This window comes from Buteo buteo, chromosome 22, assembly GCF_964188355.1.
Source record: "Buteo buteo chromosome 22, bButBut1.hap1.1, whole genome shotgun sequence".
NCBI classification, from domain to species: Eukaryota; Metazoa; Chordata; class Aves; order Accipitriformes; family Accipitridae; genus Buteo; species Buteo buteo.
This window is the reverse complement of record NC_134192.1, coordinates 3,711,118-3,730,858: the sequence shown is the minus strand read 5'-3', so window position 1 is coordinate 3,730,858 and position 19,741 is coordinate 3,711,118. Positions and strand designations below refer to the sequence as shown.

Below are 19,741 nucleotides of genomic sequence, written 5' to 3'. Positions count from 1 at the left end.
ATATACAAATACTTGAGTATTTACATATATACCAGTAAGTGAATAATATACAAATGCAATTATCCAAATAATCTGCAGAGATATGTCAGTTAATTTCTTGTTTCTGAAACAACTTCTTTAATCTCTGACCTGAGTACAAACACCCCCTAACTCTATTTGATATTCTTAACCCTGGATATTTGTTGTTAACTTTTTAATTGGTGATTATTTGTAGGTGTGCTGCTTTAAAAAGCTAGGTGAAAATGACACCAGGGATGGGAGGTGAGAAATAAAGCAGCTTCAAGAGCAAGACACCTTAAGAAAGGGCAAGTGGTCAAGATCTCTGCTACAACTAATTCCAAATTCCTTGCATATGTATAAAGAATAAAGGCCAGGCATGTACCACTTGGAGCATAGCTGTGCATCTTGAACCCAAGCCAAGGAAAAGTTTAACTCCTCACAGGAGAAGCTCCGAGTGTCCCATCAGCTCCTCCCCGGTCGCTTGTACAGATAGCACAGGGGTAGTTCACTGATTTCTCTGAAGGAAAGAAAAACTTTCACTAAAACATGTTTTCTTTTGAGCAATTGGAAATCCCAAATACTGTGACTGCAAGTGAATTTAAAAAAAACAGGTTTTGCTTATCAAGTGTATTTTTCACAAGGTACTTTAATTTCCCTCCCCTGAAGCTCCTGTTTTAGAGTAATAATCATAATAACTCACCAGCTGCTATGAAGTCTGTTGCTACCAAAGGGGATGCATAGATGCAATCAAACAGAATTTTGCCTTTTGGGGAACCAATGTGACAGTTTTGCAAACTCCTGGACACATGTATTAACCACAGCCAAATCAAATATTTGTGTTAAATTCCAAAGTCAGCTCAGACTAGCTCATAGCTGGGAGCTAGGAAGTATCTGAGTCATGAAACAAATCCCAGGGGAGCCCCAGCCAAGCAGCCATGTGACGTACCTCTTGCCTTTAACATAACGTTATAGAGAGATTTTTGCAGACTGCGTTATCCATCATGCCATTCCAACGTGGCAGTTCCTACTCCTGCCCTTTCAGGATGCAGCAGGGGCACATGACTCACAGTTTGCACAGAAGGGAGTTGTGCTGCCTGGTGTCATTTTTACATTTTTGGGGGGCACCACTGCGGAGTTAATTGCATTTCATTTTGTTATTTGTACTTGTTAATGCAGTGCTGCATTTGAATGACACAATATTATCATCACCAGTAACAGTGTGTTTGCTCTTGTGGAAAACTTAAAAGCCTTTCTACTGTCCAAGGATATGAACCCTGCTTCTCTCCCAGCCTCAGACTCAGTTGATGTAATCTGCATAACTGTACTTGGATTGTTTTCATTCTTACTCGTTACACAGGAAATACCATAAAGATTTGCTGGCCCCATGTCAAGTAGAGTTCAGAAACTGCAGTGTGGTTAGGTGAGGCAGAAAATTATTCAAACCCTTTCCTTCATCCCCCTGTAGCAGGTCTTGCTGATGTTCATCTTTCCAGAAGTGTGCTCAGTTTGGTTTATTAAACTGTAGGGCTTTTATTGTGAGCTGCTTTGAGAATTGCTTTCAGTTGGTTCTGACCACAGCGCTCCCGTATCGATGGATTTGCCTCTTAAAAGACTGGGGTGCTGGATTTCTTCACAAATGATCAGCAAACTGCTTCTGAGCCTCAGATTTTGCAAGTCTCCTTGCGTAGTGCCGATGTCAGTTTGCTAAGCCTTTCATAAAGGAAGAGGAGATGCAGTTTTCAAAGACAACTCTAACCCTGCAATTAGTATGAAAGCCTGAAACCCAATGATACAAAAATGCTTTTCACTCCGCCTTAACTAACACAGCTAGGGGCTTAAATATTTGGCGCTTTATACTGCATGCTGGTAACAAGACTGGTGTCATTTATAAGCAAGGAATACAGAAACATTGTTTAGTTGCTAATTTTTCCTGACACCAGAGCTGGCCTAGAGCCACGGTCTCCACCCTGATTGAGGTCTGTATTGAAAACTTCCCATGACTGGTGTGCTAGCATCTGCAACTCCGCTACAGGAGCTGGCTGCATTGTTCACATTTCTCTCTCTGATGTAGGTGCTGCTCCATCATGACCTTTAGGTAATGCTGTATAGGTACCCAAAGGGAAACACAACGAGGTGGTTTTCCTTCACAGGAGGAGGGAGTCAGGTTTAAAGCTCAGGCAGAGTATCCAGCTGCAAACATCCCAGCATCTCTTCTGTGGGGGACTGCTGTGGTGAGAAATCCCTCTCCTCATGACCCTCCGTGCTGCCGTGAGAGCTGCTCCTGCCCCTTGCTGCTAAAATCTGACCAGGCCAACAGTAGGTGTAGATTTTCCAGCATTATGCTTTTACAAATGCAATTCACAACCCAGTTCACAGAAGAGGTGATTTTTGGCAACCACCCTTGGGATATGCTCCAGCTCATGTAACCTCTCCTGGGAACGGAGCCTCAGGCGTGACTGCACGAGCGCAGTAACGAAGCTCTGTCACACACGATTGCCATTTTTGAGCTCCCGGTCAGGACTTGCTTTCTCCAAGAAAGCAGCTGACTAATAACAGCTCTGAAGTGGTGGTAAATAAGTGCCAATCATCTGTGTTTCTTAGCAACACTGCAGAAGAAAGTTCAAGTATCACATTGTTTTAAAAAAAAAAAAAAAATCACTGTTAAAAATTCAACCGTTTTGCCCTTCATGGGGTTGTCTTCTCCTCTCTCTGATGCTCCTTAGGACAAAAGCAGTGACAGCGCTAGGCCCTGTCCGGACATTACCGCAACTGGGGAAATAAAAGGTAACATCTACCACACTCCTTTTTGTTGCGCCTTAGAAAAGGAACTGCAGAGACTTTGCAGGCTGCCAGATGCAGTTTGAGCTGCTATTGCTTAGGTTGCTTTTCAGAAATGCAGCTCACAGGCCCAGGGAAGACGATCTCTCTTGCCATATACCAGGATGATGGTTTTCTTCCTAAAGCCTGACATCCATCAGAGAGGCAGCAAAAAGCAAATGCAGCAGTGGAAGTAAGATTAGTCATTTCAAAAAACAGATAGAGCTTGAGGGGTAGGGTGTAAGGGCAAGGCTCAGGGCTGGGTTTCAGTTCAGCCCATGAGAAATGAGAACCACACTGAGGTTTATGTTTCAAGCAGCCACAGCTGGTTTTGGGTCAGTTCATCTACACAGAACCTGGCAGCAAGGCCAGGTGCTGGTTTCCACTGTCAGCCTAACTGGAAGGTCATTCTGCTCCCTGTGGGGGGAATTTCTTATGGCAATTAGGTAAATAAGCAAATCATAACATGTTCTAGCTGGATAATCAAAGGGGTAAATTATTACTGAATAGGAGACAATATTAATATAATAACCTGAAAAAAACACACAACCGAAAAAAATCAGAGGTTGTATTGCTTAAAGAAAACAAAAAGCCAGTTATAAGTTGAAACCCTTTCTAAAAAGACTTTAAATATGATTTGCAGCCTCCTGCTAAGCCACTGCTCACCAGCTGGTTGTGCTGATGAGGAAAATTGAGCAGGATGCAGAGCCGATTGTGTTGGATAGCAGCAGCGATAACCCAGCGGCAGTGGGATAACGATGAGAGCACTGGAGAAATCCTTTACTTGGCCACCAGTATGTCTGAAGTCTGTGGGGTTTGAAGACTAAGACTGCATCCGAAGGGATTCCTGTGGTTTATAGTGACCTTATAAATGGTGAAACCTTTAGTTTAGTAAAAAAAGTAAATTAAAAAAGGTGCAGATGGCTACAAAATAGATTAACAGAAGTAGTTTTACACTTTTTTTTTCCCACCTGTGGACAGAAAGGAAATAGTAATGCTGAATCAGATGAGAGCAAACCATTACAAATAATTGGCTAAGTTTTCCAGCAAGTGTTAAGATAGCTTTACTTATAGCCGAGTTGTAACGTGATCCTCCTGCCCGTCTTTCCACTGGTTTATAAACAAGTCACAAGCCTCTCCCCATGAATCAAACACATCCTCTGACGAGTCTATAAGTTTGGAATTAGAGGAACAAATACTGGAAGCACAGTGAAGGGAGCTGGTACAAACCACAGGGCACTCCTTGCTCTGTCCTGCAAGTCTTGTGTTCCCACTGTAGTCCACCTCATTGAGGTTAATTTCACTTTTGGAACAATTCTCTTCCTTCTCTTTATCAATCTGAGAATATTTAATGTCCTTCCACATGTAGTGGGGCTGAATAATTCCGTCTGAAATAGTGTACATGGGTTCTGAATTTGGTTCAGGTACGTGTCCGTTCATCTTGGAGAAAAGCAGGCCCAGTCTCTTAAAGGACTCCTTCTTGGAGCTGGAAAGTCTCTGAACTCTATTTCCATTTCGGACAAAAGAGCGCTTACTGATCCCATTGCTTTTTGGCTTCTCTTCCACCATATCGATCCCAGACATAGTTTTAATTAGAGCAGATACATTGAAGTCCTTTTTTTTGTTGGCTACATTGAAAGACACGCTCTTGGCTTTGGATTTTTCTCCAGCGCTATCCTCATTTGTTTCATCCTTTTGGGACACCTCTGTGCTGCTGGTAGAATAACTTCTCCTCTGGGGCTTCCTGTTTCCTAAGAGGTCAAGAACTTCATAGCGAAAACTTGAGATGTCCTGTTTTAATTCCTAGGGCAAGAGGAGAAATGAGTTACACTCAGCAGCTTTATCTGTGACATGAAAGAATGATCACATTCTCTTGGGAGAGCTGTTCAGAGTTATGCAAATGGCTGATACCAAATCACACTTACAAGAATACCACATACATCTTCGTTATTCAGTAACACACACACACGAAAAAGTATTGGTAATCCTGAGAATTGTAGACTTCACAAGATCTTTGTCTCTAAAGCTGTGGGACTGGCCCTCTTGACCAGCCCCCTCTGCCCACCCCGCTCCCCTCCCCCCCAAAAAGTCAAATAAGACAGTTATAGAAGAGGGGGAAACGCCGCTGAAATTTAGAAATATGGCAGGAATCCTGTTTAGTTGATAGGCCCAACTTTAACTTTGCTGGTAAGTGTTCTTCATATCTGTTAATTGAGACTTATTCTTTGGCTCTGTCTCGGTTAGGATTAGGAATGTCATGTTGACTGAAATCGGATACTTCATTCCTACAGTTTTCCAATGCTTTTGTCTACATAACATATTGTATATTAAATCTAGGAGGCGATCATATGAGAAGACACTCAAATAATAATATTTTCTCTGCTCAAAAAACCCCTACATGCACATCAAATATATTCCCAGCTCCCGTAATAGTCCCGTCTCCACAGCAGGTTACAAATCATCTTAACAAGTTAGTGCAAACTCTGCAAGTGGCTTACTTGAGTTAATATAATAAATTATTATTAAGGAATAATAAATTACCTTGAAATTTTCTTCAGTTAAACCTTCATTGGTTTTGGAAGTCCTTATCATTGCTGCGACATATCTTTTCACAAGATTTCTTATCACTTCCTGGAATAGGAAACAATACGAGTGATTCAACTGCTGGCTCAGACCAAACTCTGTTCTTACTGCATTTTACTGAGTTCTTACTGACAGCGACTGTCCTGACTCTGCTGTCTAAAAAGAAAATCACTTACCATTTGAAACAGAACACACCTTTGGAAAGGGTTATCTACCTTCCATCTTGAAGGCTCAGTTGTTAACTACAGCAAGCAGGTATTTTGTACTTGTTTTGTATATGTAAAAGTCACTGAGAAAAAATTCTTGGTGGTCTTAAATGTCCTCAAGCCATTTAATCTCAGCTGCTGAAAGTTTTTAAGATTACCAATCTCATGTGTATATGCTGTGTATCGTGATAAGCTAAGCTTGCCATTTGAAGATTGTTTATCGAGTATTTGAAAGGCAAGCAGGCTGTTGACAACAAATAACCTGAAGAACAGCCAGGACCCCATGGGGCAATGCACATTCACATTAAACCACACCTGCCAGCTGCCCCTGCGTTCCCTAATGGCAGGTTAGAAACTCCTTTCAAGGCTGCTGCAGTGTCTGTGGACAGCGCTGGAGGGACTGAATCACACCCTCTGACTTCTCTACGGGCTTTTGCTCCTCTGTGTTACCTGGGCTGTTTGTTACAGTACAGGTTTTTTGTAGGATGATATCCATTTTGTTCTGTGCTTGTGTCCCTCCTTGCTGGCTTTATGTAAGCAAAAACTGGTACTTCGAGCTTGTACGTTTATCTGTGCCAGCCAACGTACACAGAGGGTGATCTCTACATAAAGAGGAGACTACTGCAAACCTTCCGTTCATTTCCCCTGTTTCATAAATAGGGATAATTCTGAGCAACACCAAGCATGAAGATGGTCTCCACACCAAGGTTTTACTGGGAGGTTTTTTTAAGAGCTCCCACTGCTGGCACCCATAAGCTGTGCTGCGCAGTCAGAAAGTACCAAATGTCTGTTGTCAGAGGTGACTAATTGTGTTAAACATCAACTGCAGATAAAAATACTCTTCAAAAAGCAGGAGATGTCTTCAGTAAGACAAATTACTAATGGCTTTTGACAGTATAGCCTAACGTACCACCTAACATTCTGGAGAATTTTTTTCCTTCCAGCACGCTGGCATAATACATCACCCTGAATTCAAGTACTGAAGCTGGTGTTTTTAATACAGTTTCATCCTTTTGTAGGTTGACTTCAATGAGTACTTGATGACAGGCAGGCTGAGAATAAACAAAACCAGCAAAATTCAACACAGGAACCATTCCTCCTTCCTGAGCTGTCCAAAACAAAAGAAAATCCCAACCACTGTTTGAGTTGGGGATGCTTTGCAAAAAAGAGCAGAAGAGGAACAATTCAAGAATGTGTAAAAGTGCTGCAGGAACAGTTTTAATCAGGATGGTGTGACAGCCTGGTCCCTCTGATGGCAATGGGGACGTCACCTTTGACTTCAGCAGACAGACTGATACCTGGCAAGTGTTTCTACTACTTCAGAGGGGGTGAAAGGAGTGATCTACTGAATCATCCCACCTCTAATGAGGAAATGTTTTAGTCCATGATAAGCAAAATCCTCTTAGAGAACCTACACTTCCAAAATACAGTCTAGAAGCAAGCAAGAATTGAGGTATTAGAAAATGAGCAGGAAGAAGAAACAGCAAGTAAAAACTTTATGTGCTCAAGACTTTACCTGGTAATGTTGATTCTGAATCAGGTTGTCTGCGTGCCGTTCCTGGAAAGAGAAAGGCACAGATATGTTACCTGTTTAGTCCTGTCTTTAGAGCTCCTGATGGCTCTTAGCAGGTAAGGATCCAGCAGCCTTCTACTGCACTAGCAGAGCAATGGCCCTCACAATCCTGAACATGCACAAGCACCCTCGAAAAATGAAGTATAAACCCACGCAGCTCCTTACTGTGAACGTTTTGAGGTTTTCATGCCTCTTCTGTTCATTGTCAGAGTCGTTTCCTGGGCACAGCTGATTGTGAATCCACTTGCAAAGGTACCAAACTGACTTGGGACTCGGGACAATGTTAAAAGGAGGTGGCAGAGTGGCACCCTCATCAAAGTAACTCATCCAGAGCTTCGTCCGTGCAAACTTCCACTCAATATCCGCATGGTCCTATGAGAGAAGGAAAGAGACTATCAACAGCTTCAGGCAGGCTTTCCTGGCACAAATGCCTGTGGCTGAGGTGATGTGAGCAATAAAGGATTTCTCCAGCTGCAGACAAAGCAGTATCGCTTCTTCCATCTCCCTTGCTGCAGGTGTAGTTAAAAAAAAAAAAAAAAAAAAAAAAAAAAATCGGTGTGACATGTAGCTAGAGTGTAAAAATACCAATCACTTAAAAATGAGATGATAGCAATATTCCACAAAAATAATTTCACATGCTAAAGCCTGGCTTCGTCCTTTAGAGGTTGTGCTTATTAGTTCGCCAAACAAGAAGCAAGAAAACACATTTCTTATTTTGCTTTTTGCTAGCACTTTTATTATCACAGATTGCTGTTTCTCATGTCCAAATCCAATGAATTCTCACATTCTTCCCTGGAAAAAGATATTTCATGGTGTTTTTTGATTTCGTTTCTTTTTTATAGCATCCATTAATTCAGCTCTTAGAGGGAAGTAACACATTTTATGCGTGCCATATTTTAAATCTTGCCTCTGCGTTATCCTTACATAAAACGGGAGACATATTACTGTTTGGTTTGTGGGTATTTTTCATTTATATTATCACCATGCTAGCTTGCTGTGCTCTAGTGTTTTTCATCCCAACCAAATAAAGGGGGAAAGTTAACAGCATCATTTTCCAGCTGCACAGATAGGCACACAGTCCATACAGTCACCAGGAAAGGAATAGTGAGTCTATACAAGACACTGACCTTACAGACTGCAAAATGGTGATCCCCAAATCAAGCTATTTGCTGTCTAGTCCATGGAGTCAACAGGCTGTCCTGCCCAGTAACAAACTGCATACTCCCTTCAACATCAGGGCAGAGACATCTACTTGCAGCCTGGATTCAGAGAGATACTGCAGCTATTCAAAATGGATTTCAGGCTGTTTCATACTAGTCTTAAAGTTAAAAAATGCCACTGTTTTGTATGTTCTGCAGAAATTCTGACATTAGACAGAAAAGGAAGGAAATAGTTTGAAGCCTTCAAGCCAAGCACTGCTGAACACAGCTTATAATCGTACACTGAATTTAAATGGTAAATTTGTATATTGTTGTCATTGCAGAGTATAGCGCTAAGCTGATGGTTATGACATTTTAGCTGTTCAGCATTTACGCTAACGGTATCTGACATGAGATTAAACCAAAGCCGTAATGATTTAGGCTAAGTAACAGCACAAGGTAGGAGAAAAGGACAATGCAGGATTTTAAGGTTCTGAGGAGATTTCAGCCAGGTTGGAACAAGCAGCCCTCTTGAGTCAAGGATGCTGGGCTGCAGGGCAGCAGCTCTCAGAAACAAGCAGCGATGTGTAGGACAGGGAGTTCAATAAAATATGGCTGAACATCATGCCCCAAAAATTACTACACTGGCTTTCTGGCTACGCTCCAGTGCTCTGACATGGATAAAATACGCTTACATTTTGACAGTGAGGTGCAGCTGAACTCCATTTTAGTAGTGTATTCAAATTATGTGCAGCAATCAATTTAAAAAGACTTCCTCAGTGGCCCAGGAGCACATTTGTCTCTGCAGATGGTCTGAATCAGCCCAGAACACTACTATCCCCTGCCAGCTTACCAAAAGGGCTGTTTTCAAGCTGTAGGTAGACTCAGAGAAGCAGCCTGCCATGCTCCTGTTTGCCTCATACACTATCAGACCCCATAAGCAGGAAAATTGCAGTATCCCCATGAAGCATTAGAAACTAATGCTGGTGGAAACAATGTTCCAGGTAGTAACAAATGCAGTTTACAGCAGTAGAAATAACTGCCACCCCACTAAAAAAAAATTTTTTTGCTCATTTTTTCTTCATTTATCTCTACCTGCAGGCCGCAGAAAGCTCAGCAGAGCTAGAGAAGAGCAGGACAAGCTGGTGTCAGGCAGCTACTATTCTTCCTTCCCAGACTCTGGGTTAGTGCTCTGAGCTCCGCAACCAGCCCACAGGATGACTCCTGCCTAATAACTGCTCACAGTTAAAGGCAGAGCTGTCCCAGCCTCTTCCAGAAGCAGGGCTGGCTGCTCCCTGCTCAATCCTAAAGCCTCACTCGTGCCCATCTTCCTACCTGAGTGTTTCCTGGTCTGGGCAACTTCAGTGGAAACAGCCTTCGGAAGAAGAATGACTGGCATCACACACCAGCTGAGCCAAGGGGCTATTGGGGAGGATATGCTGTATGCAACGGAGGCAGGAGATCAAACCTCTCTTGGCAGAGAAGGGTTGCATTGCTGGTTCATGCATCTAAAGCCTTTTGTAGGCAAATAGCTGCATGAGACCAGCATTGAGTTCTTCAGCCCAACTGTGAGTAAGCCTTTCTTGGGGTGTGCAGGAACTACAGACACCTGGCAACACTGATAGCACTATCTGGGGCAGCTGGAGAGTCTAGGGCAAGGCAGTAGCTGAAGGAGAGTGCAAAACCTGTTATTTTGGATACAGACACATATATTTAAAGTTCTTTGTCAATACAGAAGTAGGTGTAAATGTCCTATTGAGGAGTCAGAAGGGAGAAGGTAGTTTGGAGAAGGCTATAAATCCACCCTTCCCTTCTACAAAGGTCCATCAAATGTCCAATGTTGGTGGTGGGATCAGGTGTGGTGACTTGGTAGCAATTTCCTTCAGCCCATTATAAAAAGGGCATGTCCTAGGCAGCAGCAATTTAGTAGTGGATGTTGGATGCTGTTTGTAGAGGAGGATAAGGCAAATCTGTAGTTTAGGAATTGTAAATTAGTTTTTCTGCACAGAGTGTTTTGGGGTTTTGTTCTTCCATTTTAAAATAGCTTAAGGGGACTACATGGGCTTGACTAGGGGCTAAATGCAGGTGTGGGGCTGTGCTGTGAAACTTAGCAGGAGTTTCTCATTGGGGAAGTTTTGTGGTTGGTCTGAACAAATCCCTGTTGATATAAATGTGTGGGTGAGGCTGGTGGATGCTGGCTTCAGCCCCACCTGTATTTGTTCCTGTGCAGTCTCAGTCAACAAGTGCAATATAACCTCTCTTAAAAGACTAGACCCTCTGTACAAAGCTCAAAGTATCTTTTCTTTCTCTCTTTTCTGCTGCTGTGAATTCCCTAGGGTTTATAAACTCTGCCTGTCTCAATTACTCACCTTGATGTTCTGAGAACCTGAGAAAAATCAGATGAGAGCTCCTGGCAGCAGTTTTGTGTTGGAAATATATAGCAAAGATACATTTCAATTTTACTGAGAATGTCTTTGTGTGCCAGGAAACCACCATTTTCTTGGTTAGAGCTCTCTTTAGTGCTATAAGCAGTGAAATCTGCACACAAAACTGCCACTTTCCTAACTCTCCTCCCTGTGTTGAGTACCAAGAGTACCGTGCTTCAGCAATCATTCGATACCCAATTCAAACCTGAAGCACTTGTGAGTTATAACCAGTACCTGAGTCATTGCATGGGCTGTGAACGTGGCCCAGTGGACCACCAGACGTGCTGCAGGTTTTTGGTGCGTCTCCCCAGTGACCGCAGGCCATTTGGCAAGATTTACATTTTTGAGAGCTGCCCAAGTGTGAGCCTGCTTTGCATCAGAGCTGTTGCAAAGATTGCACGTAGGTGAATACTCAAAGTGAGCTCCCGAATACCAATACAGTGAGAGTTCACGTGCCAAGGGGAGCTCGGTGGCGCGAGGTGTGCCCTGCAGCGCTCTGCCATGGCAAGGGGCTTCAAGCAGATCCACTACACAGCGAGGACAGGATCCTCGCAGACCTGTGCTGTCTCATACAACGTTCTTAGACTACAACTGTTTGGTAACATTCATAATAAGCTAAAGAAACATATCCACTAGCTTTGGAAGTGTGACCTTGTTGCTTTAGGAATTTAAATCCAAGTTTGGATACCACTGTCCTCTCTTTGAGCTTCTGCTGCTCCTGCCCTTGTTCTTGTCACCATTTTCTTTCAAGCACTGCTCATCATTTCAGCTATAAAACACTCCTTAAGAGGGCTTGAGCCCTCAAGCTCAAAGAACACATGAACTCAAAGAAACCAGCACTCGGCTTCTCTGTGAGGAAAAAAAACTGTATCACTTACTATCACAATGCGAATGTGTCATACTGGCCACATAATCCTCTTGCAAATCTCTGCCATTTGAAGTGAGAATTAATCTCCCATAAAGATTTCCCCGTGGGATCGCTGAAGCCATCTTACTGTAGCAGTTGTGAGGATTTTCTAATTCAGTCAAAGTGATGTATTCACAGATGTGCCAGATTTTAAATAATTACCTGCTACACTAATTATCCAGGATAATTCAAGCATTAATCTCCATCTTCATCTCTGTGTAGAAAATCTGTTGTTTACATTTTGTGAAATGTTTTCTATAAAGATTTCCATCACCATTTCCTTGCTGGGCCATATGGTTTAGATCATACTTTGCCAAATAACAGCCAGCTTCTCAGCTGGTACTGACCCAGCCAGCAGACCCCAGTGATGGAAGACAGTTTCAGTTCTCTGTATGAGATGGCTACCACTGCTGCAGCCTCTAGGTTCCTCAACCTCTTCATGTGTTTAGTATTTCAGCTCCTTTGTGGCTGGAAAGCTGATGGAGGAAAACGCTGTTACTTTTAACTTAGCACAGAGGAGCTGAAGCACAGGGCTGTCCCATGGGAAGCCTGTGGCAAATTGGGGCACAGGAGCTTAATCCCGTGACTCTCGATTTAGCTCCCTGAAAGCACTGGGATAGTCCTGAGTTTACATTAGCTCAGGGCCGATAGGCTGAAATGGATTATGGCAGCTCCTTGCGCTCTGCTGCTGCACGCTGTGGTTAGCTCTGGATTAGGCTGGTGCAGAGCCATGGTACAAACACTCAGCTAAAACATAATGCTGAGGTGATGGTAATGCTCAGCAGCCAGGCACTCTTGAGATCTTCAAACTTTCCTACTGTGAAACAATCACAAGATAATCAGTTACTTAAGCACTTCTACGCTACACAGAGCTGCACAAGGGCTTCTGCCCCTTCCTCTAAGTGTGTTCCTGGGATGCAAATCTTCCCCACGCCCATTTGGAAAGAATAAAGATATCTAGCATCTTTCTCGCTGGCACAAAAAGGGCTGTGTGTGCCTTTCTTGTGTTTTATTATACAGCAGTCAGTGGGCTAAGCTGGAAATCAGGCTGCTGCCTGTCAGATGCAGATATAGATGGCTGTGACAATGCCCTCAGGACCAGGCTGTCTGGCCGTGGCTGAGTCTGGAAGCCTTCCCGTTATGCCGGGAATGCTGACAGAAGCCGGCATGATTTCTACATCAGGAGTAGCAGGACTGCTGTCTGCTGCTGTCCCAGGAGGTGCCGGCAGCAGCCCCACAAGATTAGGAAGTGCCCAAGCTGTAGTACTTTCCTCCAGGAAGGAAGGAGGAGATGCAGCATTCGCCTTTAAAATGCGCTCGCTGACATATCTATCTTACTTGCAGCCTATGGAGCGGGGGGCTCGTTGCCTGAGAGGCACAGGAACTTCAAACGTGCTTTTTTTGCTGTGTAATTAGCTGCGCTGTGAAGTACAGAAGTCATTAAATGCTATTTAGTGTATTTCTATCTCACGTGCCTCTTTATTGCTCATTGCAAAACCCAGAGCAGGAAACAGCACAGAAAATATATCAGCAATGGCTTTCAAGCAGGCTAGCACAAGAACTACACCCTTGTGTGTCCTGAACAGAAAGCATTACAGGAAGAGGGTCAGGAGAAAGTTAATCTTTACAGAGCCTGACACAGACAACTCTTGCGCAGTTTCAGAGCTGTTAATTTTGTAATATGTGTTGGACAAACTGGTAATAACATCAGCAGAGCTTGGGGGTTTAATGACAAGCTCAGAGAAGCAAGCAGCAAAAATCCAAGCAGGCTATTTGAGGTAAATGATGCTTAATATTTTTCAAAGAAAAATATGTCATAGGAAAAAAAGTCTATGAGAAAAATCAGGGACCTACAAAGGCAATTAATGAATAGGTAATTCAGCTGCAGTTCACAACAAATGACTTTGCTTTCAAAGCTGGGGATGACATATTGAAGGATAAGAACTTAATAGGATCAATCTCAAAAATAATACAAGAAAAATTACTAAAGGAGGACAATCTAGCATTAGAAAAAGCAATTAGAACAGTTGGGGAATAAGACAGCCAGAGAGGAGATGAAAGTACTGTCTAGCACAAAATCACATGCTGCACTGGGTAAAGCAAACGAAGTCCTGACCAGCAACCAGACATTCACACCAGGGAAGCTGCAGCGGCCCCGCGCCAACCACACACGGCTTTGAAGAGGCAATACCCAGGGGAGAAAAAGCCCGCGGCAGATGCAAACCAGCACATACATAGCGAAGGAGCGCTCCAATATGTGGGAAAACATGCCTGGAGAGCAATAAAGCAAGCCCCACGCGCCAGCACGCAATGCAGGCAAATGGGCAAGGGCAGGATGTGCAGGGCGAGAAGGGAGAGCTGCTCCCCAGGCAGCAGCTCAGCTGGGGATGCGGGGCACCTTCTGGTTCCAGCACAGAAAAGGATGTTCATGAAGCACAGGCAGGTCCTAAAGAAAGACTCATAAATAAATACCACCACTGGGATATGAGAAAAGTGAATTCTTGGGCCAGGGTACTGGTAAAGACTTGGATTTCAGAAAAGAGCTATCCTTATCTGGTAAGAGGCAGAAAGCAGCAAGGCCCTTAGGTGAGGAAATCAAACAGAGCACAAGGGAGAAAAAACCCAAAATCTAAATTTTTACATAGCAAAAATTTCAGATAAGCCATCAATGGGATTGCAAGCCTTAAAAACTTGAAAGCTGTATGAAGATCCCAGTCATGGTAGAGCCCAAAAAAGAACACACTGTAACAGAGGAAGTTAGGTAAAGCTTCATTAATTTTGCAGTGTCCGAGGTCCATCACTTCAAACAGATCAAGGGAATGGCCAGTTCAGCGTCAACAAGACATATATCACAGCAACTGCATTTTATAATAAGATGGATAAAGGACTTCGTCTTTGGAGAATAGCCAAAGAGGCTCTGAAATCATGGAAACTATGGAAATGGGGTAGGTCACTGGCTGCAGTGGAAAAGAAAACTCCTAATGGCTTCTGAATACACAAGGTCAAGCAAAGAGCATGGGCATTCACTCCTGAGTGACTCCACAGCCACAGCAGACCTATTAGATGAGCTGCTGCACTGGCCATTGCTTCCCCAGAACGGACGTCCATACTGCGAGCTGGCTGATTTTCCCAGCTCTGGGGAATCAGTTTGTTTGTACTTGGAAAATGCATGCTTTAGCATCTCTGCTATTTATATCTTCTATGTGCAGAATATATTCATAATTAACATTTTTCTTATAGCTTGCAATGCACTACATTCCACAATGCATTTAGGTTATATATATCAATTACCTTTCATCTCCCACCAGCATACTGGATGGAAACAACGATAGCTAATGAGAAGGCCAGGGAATATTATATTTGAGACACACAGAGAACTGTGGACTGTGCTGGTTTTAGTGCAGTTGAATTACTTGAACTGACACCTTTTTTTTTCCTTCAGTCATATCCCAGCAAAATTCAGTTTTTATTTTAATAGTCAAATAAATCAGATCAGTAGGAAGGTCATGCAGACAAATAGTTCTCTAAAAAAGCCTCAGCAGGAGGAAACAATGAGAAGGATATCACTGAGGCTTTGTTCTTCCTACCATCCATTCTCTCTCCTTTATCGCTGCCTGATAAGAGCCTCTTTTCATGCTGAAAGTCAGAGAGATAAGGTGCATCTGTGCTGATAATGTTAACTACCTCCAGCCAGGTCAAAATCAAGTAATTCACACATACCTGTAGAGAAATAGTGGGCTGAGAAGGTATGTCTAAGGCAAAGTGCTTAAATGTTGATGACTCTGTTAGTACCATGGCAAAAAAAAAAAAAAGAAAAAGAGAAAAAAGAGCTTTGCCTCATTTCTACTTGTACTATTTCCAGAATATTATCTTTGATTTTTTTTCTGCATAGCTGGTCAGCCTGGGATTTGACTCTTCCATGGAAGAAATGTCTTGAAGTTTATTGCTGGACTGGTAGGAGCCAGATACAAAGGAAAATCAGGTACTTCTCTGTAGCCCTCTATTTATTTCTTGGTTTTTGGTTTTGTTTTTTTTTCCCCAAGAGAAATTAGTCCCAAGAAGAAAAATCCCAGTTTGGATCCACATGTGAATTTCAGATCCCAGGATCCAGTCTGTGCCATTATGAGGATGTGATTTTAGCTGGGAAATGTAATGTCAGCTGCGACAAATGTATTTAAAGGCCTAACAATTTATTTAATGTGTTATTTGGACCATTTGTAACTTTTAGATCTGAGCTCTGATTATGAATAATCACAAAGCACATTTGATAGTCTTTGCCGCTGACTCCTATGCTACAAAAATATTTACCAGAATATCTGGTCATATTGAGCTGACCAAAAGGGGTAATAACTGTAAATTCATTACTGGTCTGACCCTGGGAGCTGTTTTCATGTGTTGCTGGAATTTCCCTGAATCAAAGCTCTGAGACTCACTGTATCTCCTTCGGCTTTACAACCTTTTTATGCACATATATACACAGCCCTTATATCCCTTCCTCAAGTAACGAAAAGAATAAAATTATCATTCTCAATCTTCCATAGTTAAGCAATGAAACCGTGTACATGTATTCAGGTACCAAATGCTTTAGTGTTTTGCTCTTTTATGACTGGTCATAAAGTGCCTTTCCTCAGCGAAGGAGTGGAGCTGGACTATGTCTTTTACTGAGTCTGTAAAGGTCATAGCACCAGTGGGAAAAGCAGGTGCCCGACACCTCTGGAAGTCAGCCTGCCTGCATAGTCACTTAAATGCAATGCATGAGCTTAGTTGCCAAAACCAGAAAAATTGCTCAAAAATGAAAAATCCTAGCTAAACATCCCCATCATTTAAATATATCCTTGAGCCAAAAGGAAGGGAACCATTATAAATGTATGAGATCACTCAAGTCTCTAAGTGAATCTTGAGCCGTGCAGATAGCACCGATTCAGGAGACGAAGACCCTGTTTCTTCTCCAGATTCTGAAAACAGGGTCTGCAGCTGAGGAGCTGTGGAGGACTGGACCGGAGAACAGAAATGCAGACGAGGAGCCACAGCTCAGCATCCAGGTTATGAGACATCTTCCCATTTAATTGGACAGAGTTGTCTGTATCCTGTTTCACCTCTATAATCAGCATCAACTTATTTGCTAGATTGCAGCGTGTTGAAAAGGGAATCGGTGAAGCATTGGCATCTAAAAGGTCATGTTTCAGAGGATTCTTAATATAGCTGTTCCCATTGCTCAATATCAGGTGAAAGCTCTTCCCAGATAAATCCCTTTTAGTTTTTCACTGCTTTTTCCTCAGTAATATTTTTCCTTTATCTTTCACTTTTTGTCTTTTCTTCTGCCTTTTTAACAGAAGTCCCCTCGATGCAGAAGCACAAGATAATGCTAATTGAGCTTGTCAGGCCTAAATAAAAGATAGGATAATGCAGGGGGCTGCAACCTACGTGGTTCCATCTGGATACTTCAACTTCTATCATGTAGCAAGAACAAACCTTGCTGCGCTGCCTCGCACGTAATGGGCAGAGAATTATTGACCTGTCATGCGGGGCACTGGTGTGTTAACTACACCAAAGAAAACAGAACCTACCCATACAAATGCCAGCAAATTCCCTGTAATATCTTAAATCAGCCAGGGGTCATCTACAGATTGCAAGCTCATCTTTTTTACTTAAATGTAATGTTTCTGCTCCTCTGAGTAAGTGCTGGAGTGGTTTGGCCATGGTGGTACACAGAGTCAGATAAATATCAGGGTTTTCAAAGATTAACAACAAGAGAAAGGATTAACCTTCTGATCCTGCTGATGAGACTTGTATGAGCAGGAGTTAGCAGGATTGGGCCCTAGGATGGAGAATTAGCTTTGTCTCGTCTAACAACAGAAGAAAGATGCAGCATGTGAAGCCAGAGCACATCAAGTGCTTCCCTTCAGAGGCTCTACAAACACCCGATGAATATTAACAACTTGATTCAAGTCCATCGGTTATATGTAATTAGGCCAAAGCCAGCAAAAAGACAAACAGTTCTACACCTTCAAATGAATACTTTAGCTTGCTAACAAAAAGCAATTAAACTGCCTGCCAGTCTAGAGCGAGGCTCCAGGGCTAATTTCACGCACAGACCTCTCACTGTATGGTAGCATCACAGCACACCACTGCTGCAACATATCTCCCTTCACTTTCAAAGAAAAATCTGCTGGCAGTCCCCCACATCCAGTCACAAGCTCCAGAGAGAGCACCCAGCCTTGGGAATCAATCCCACTCCTCTAAAGATGTGCTACCCAGGCGGGAACTAGAGAGCAGGGGTGTAGCATTTCTCGACATGTATCACACTCTGTGGGGAAATATAACAGAAATCTGCCTGTCCAAATGTCACAAAAGGCACCAATTAAGTTCAGAAGAATTTGTGATTTCAGTTAATTACTACTGATGACACAGATGAGTTTTGGGAGTGCAGTAATTGAGATTTGGGTAATTACAGTGGCATTGTAGAATGAAGAAAAGACTTGAGTATATTACCTGCACCCAGAACACGAGGTCTGCACATGGGCAGTGACCAGCAGGATGTGTATGTTGGTCAGCTGGAGCCCCCGAGGGCCATAAAACTGGGTGACAAACAGTGATATTTCATTCAGCCAGCAAACCAAAGAAGAGCCATTTAACCCCCTTTCTGGAGCCCAGTTGTTTTGCTACACCATAAAAAGCTTCAAGAGACATTAATCCCAGATCATATTGGCAACAAGAGTATAACAAGAGCATAATTTAATTTCCTGCTGTATGACAGAGTTAAAAAAACAAACACATCGCAATTTCTCCTCAGAAATTCAAATTAATGGTTCTGAAATGGGGCTTGTGAGATGAACACTTCCTGATGCTTTACAGTAGCTTAGATTTGAGTCCCAGCTTTGGAGCTAGCCTTCCCTCTACAGAGGGACAATCTACCATCCCAAAACCTGCCACATGCAGGGACTGTCCAGCTGTGTGTCTTGAACTAAGTTTATTGATGTGTAAAATTCTTCCTTAGCAAAACCACCAAGTAATAACTGTGCAGGTCATGCAAGCAGAGGAAGTGCAAAATTTTTTTGACAGTTCTAAGGGTCATAGATCACAGTGGAGAAGAGAATTTCTGCTGCTGTTGTGAATTAAACTGGGTAGCAATTACTGCCACGGTGCTGAGGGAGTTCAACTGGCACAGCAAACTAGAGGAATTCTTGTTCTTTGTAGATCAAGAAAAGTTTGATACTACTTCCTGGGGGAAATCGAAAGTCATCTTGGAAACAATGTAATAGGGAGCTGAAAGATCCTTATATTCCTCTGTGCTTTAATTTTTAATCTCTCTGCAAACATGGAGAAAATTCCATGTGCAACATCCCCACACTTAAAGTCAAAATTTTCTGAAAGTGGTCACTTATTTTTAGCTGCACATACCAACTGTTTCTGTTTACTGTACAGCTTTTGTTTTGCTATGCAAAATAGTTATCATTTTCATTCTCATCCTCCATAGTATGCGCTAATCCACCCAATTCTATTCCATCATTTAAAACTGCACTCCTATTTTGGTGTCCAGTGGCCTAATTTCTCCAATCCGAACACTGGCAACTCTGTTTCAATTTGGTCATACACTCTACTCCCAGAGATACACTTAAAAAAATTAAACATGCAGCTGTCTTTTGCAGTAACAGATGTCCGAGATGAACTAAGTTGAAATAATAGACATACAAACCAACAGGAGGATACGAAATACAATATACAAAACAATTTCGTAACTTAATACATACTGCTAGTGAAGTCATTCCAACATCACACGTACACCATGTATTACGCACTTGAAACTGTAACACCTTCACTTTAATGCACACTAGTTAATTTTTCTCAGACCTATGTTGGTGTGACGGTATCCCTGAGGTATTAAGCATTGTTGTACTTTCCTAAAACATCTGAAAGCTGCAAGTGCTTACATCTCTCCTTAATACATCAGTGGGATGCCTACTGCTGCAGTGCTGTCGCGTGCCACTTATCGCTCTAATTCACCTGGAACTCGGATTATGAGTTCACAGCTCTACGGTTTTCCTCCTGCAGATGGGTCTTAGTTGCCGTTCCTGCATTGATCTTGCTTC

The 19,741-nt window shown here is 42.6% G+C and overlaps 1 protein-coding gene across 1 annotated transcript in view; it reads right to left on the bottom strand.

Annotated features, from left to right (window-relative positions):
• Positions 1-3,885: 3,885 nt before the first annotated feature.
• Positions 3,886-19,741, bottom strand: part of TRPC5 (transient receptor potential cation channel subfamily C member 5) — a 65,688-nt gene continuing 49,832 nt past the window's right edge. The window contains exons 7-10 of the mRNA XM_075053724.1: positions 7,345-7,551; positions 7,123-7,164; positions 5,359-5,448; positions 3,886-4,620 (exon numbers count right to left, since the gene is read on the bottom strand). Coding sequence (XP_074909825.1) covers positions 3,886-4,620; positions 5,359-5,448; positions 7,123-7,164; positions 7,345-7,551 — 1,074 coding nt within the window. The remainder of the gene's footprint in view (positions 4,621-5,358; positions 5,449-7,122; positions 7,165-7,344; positions 7,552-19,741) is intronic.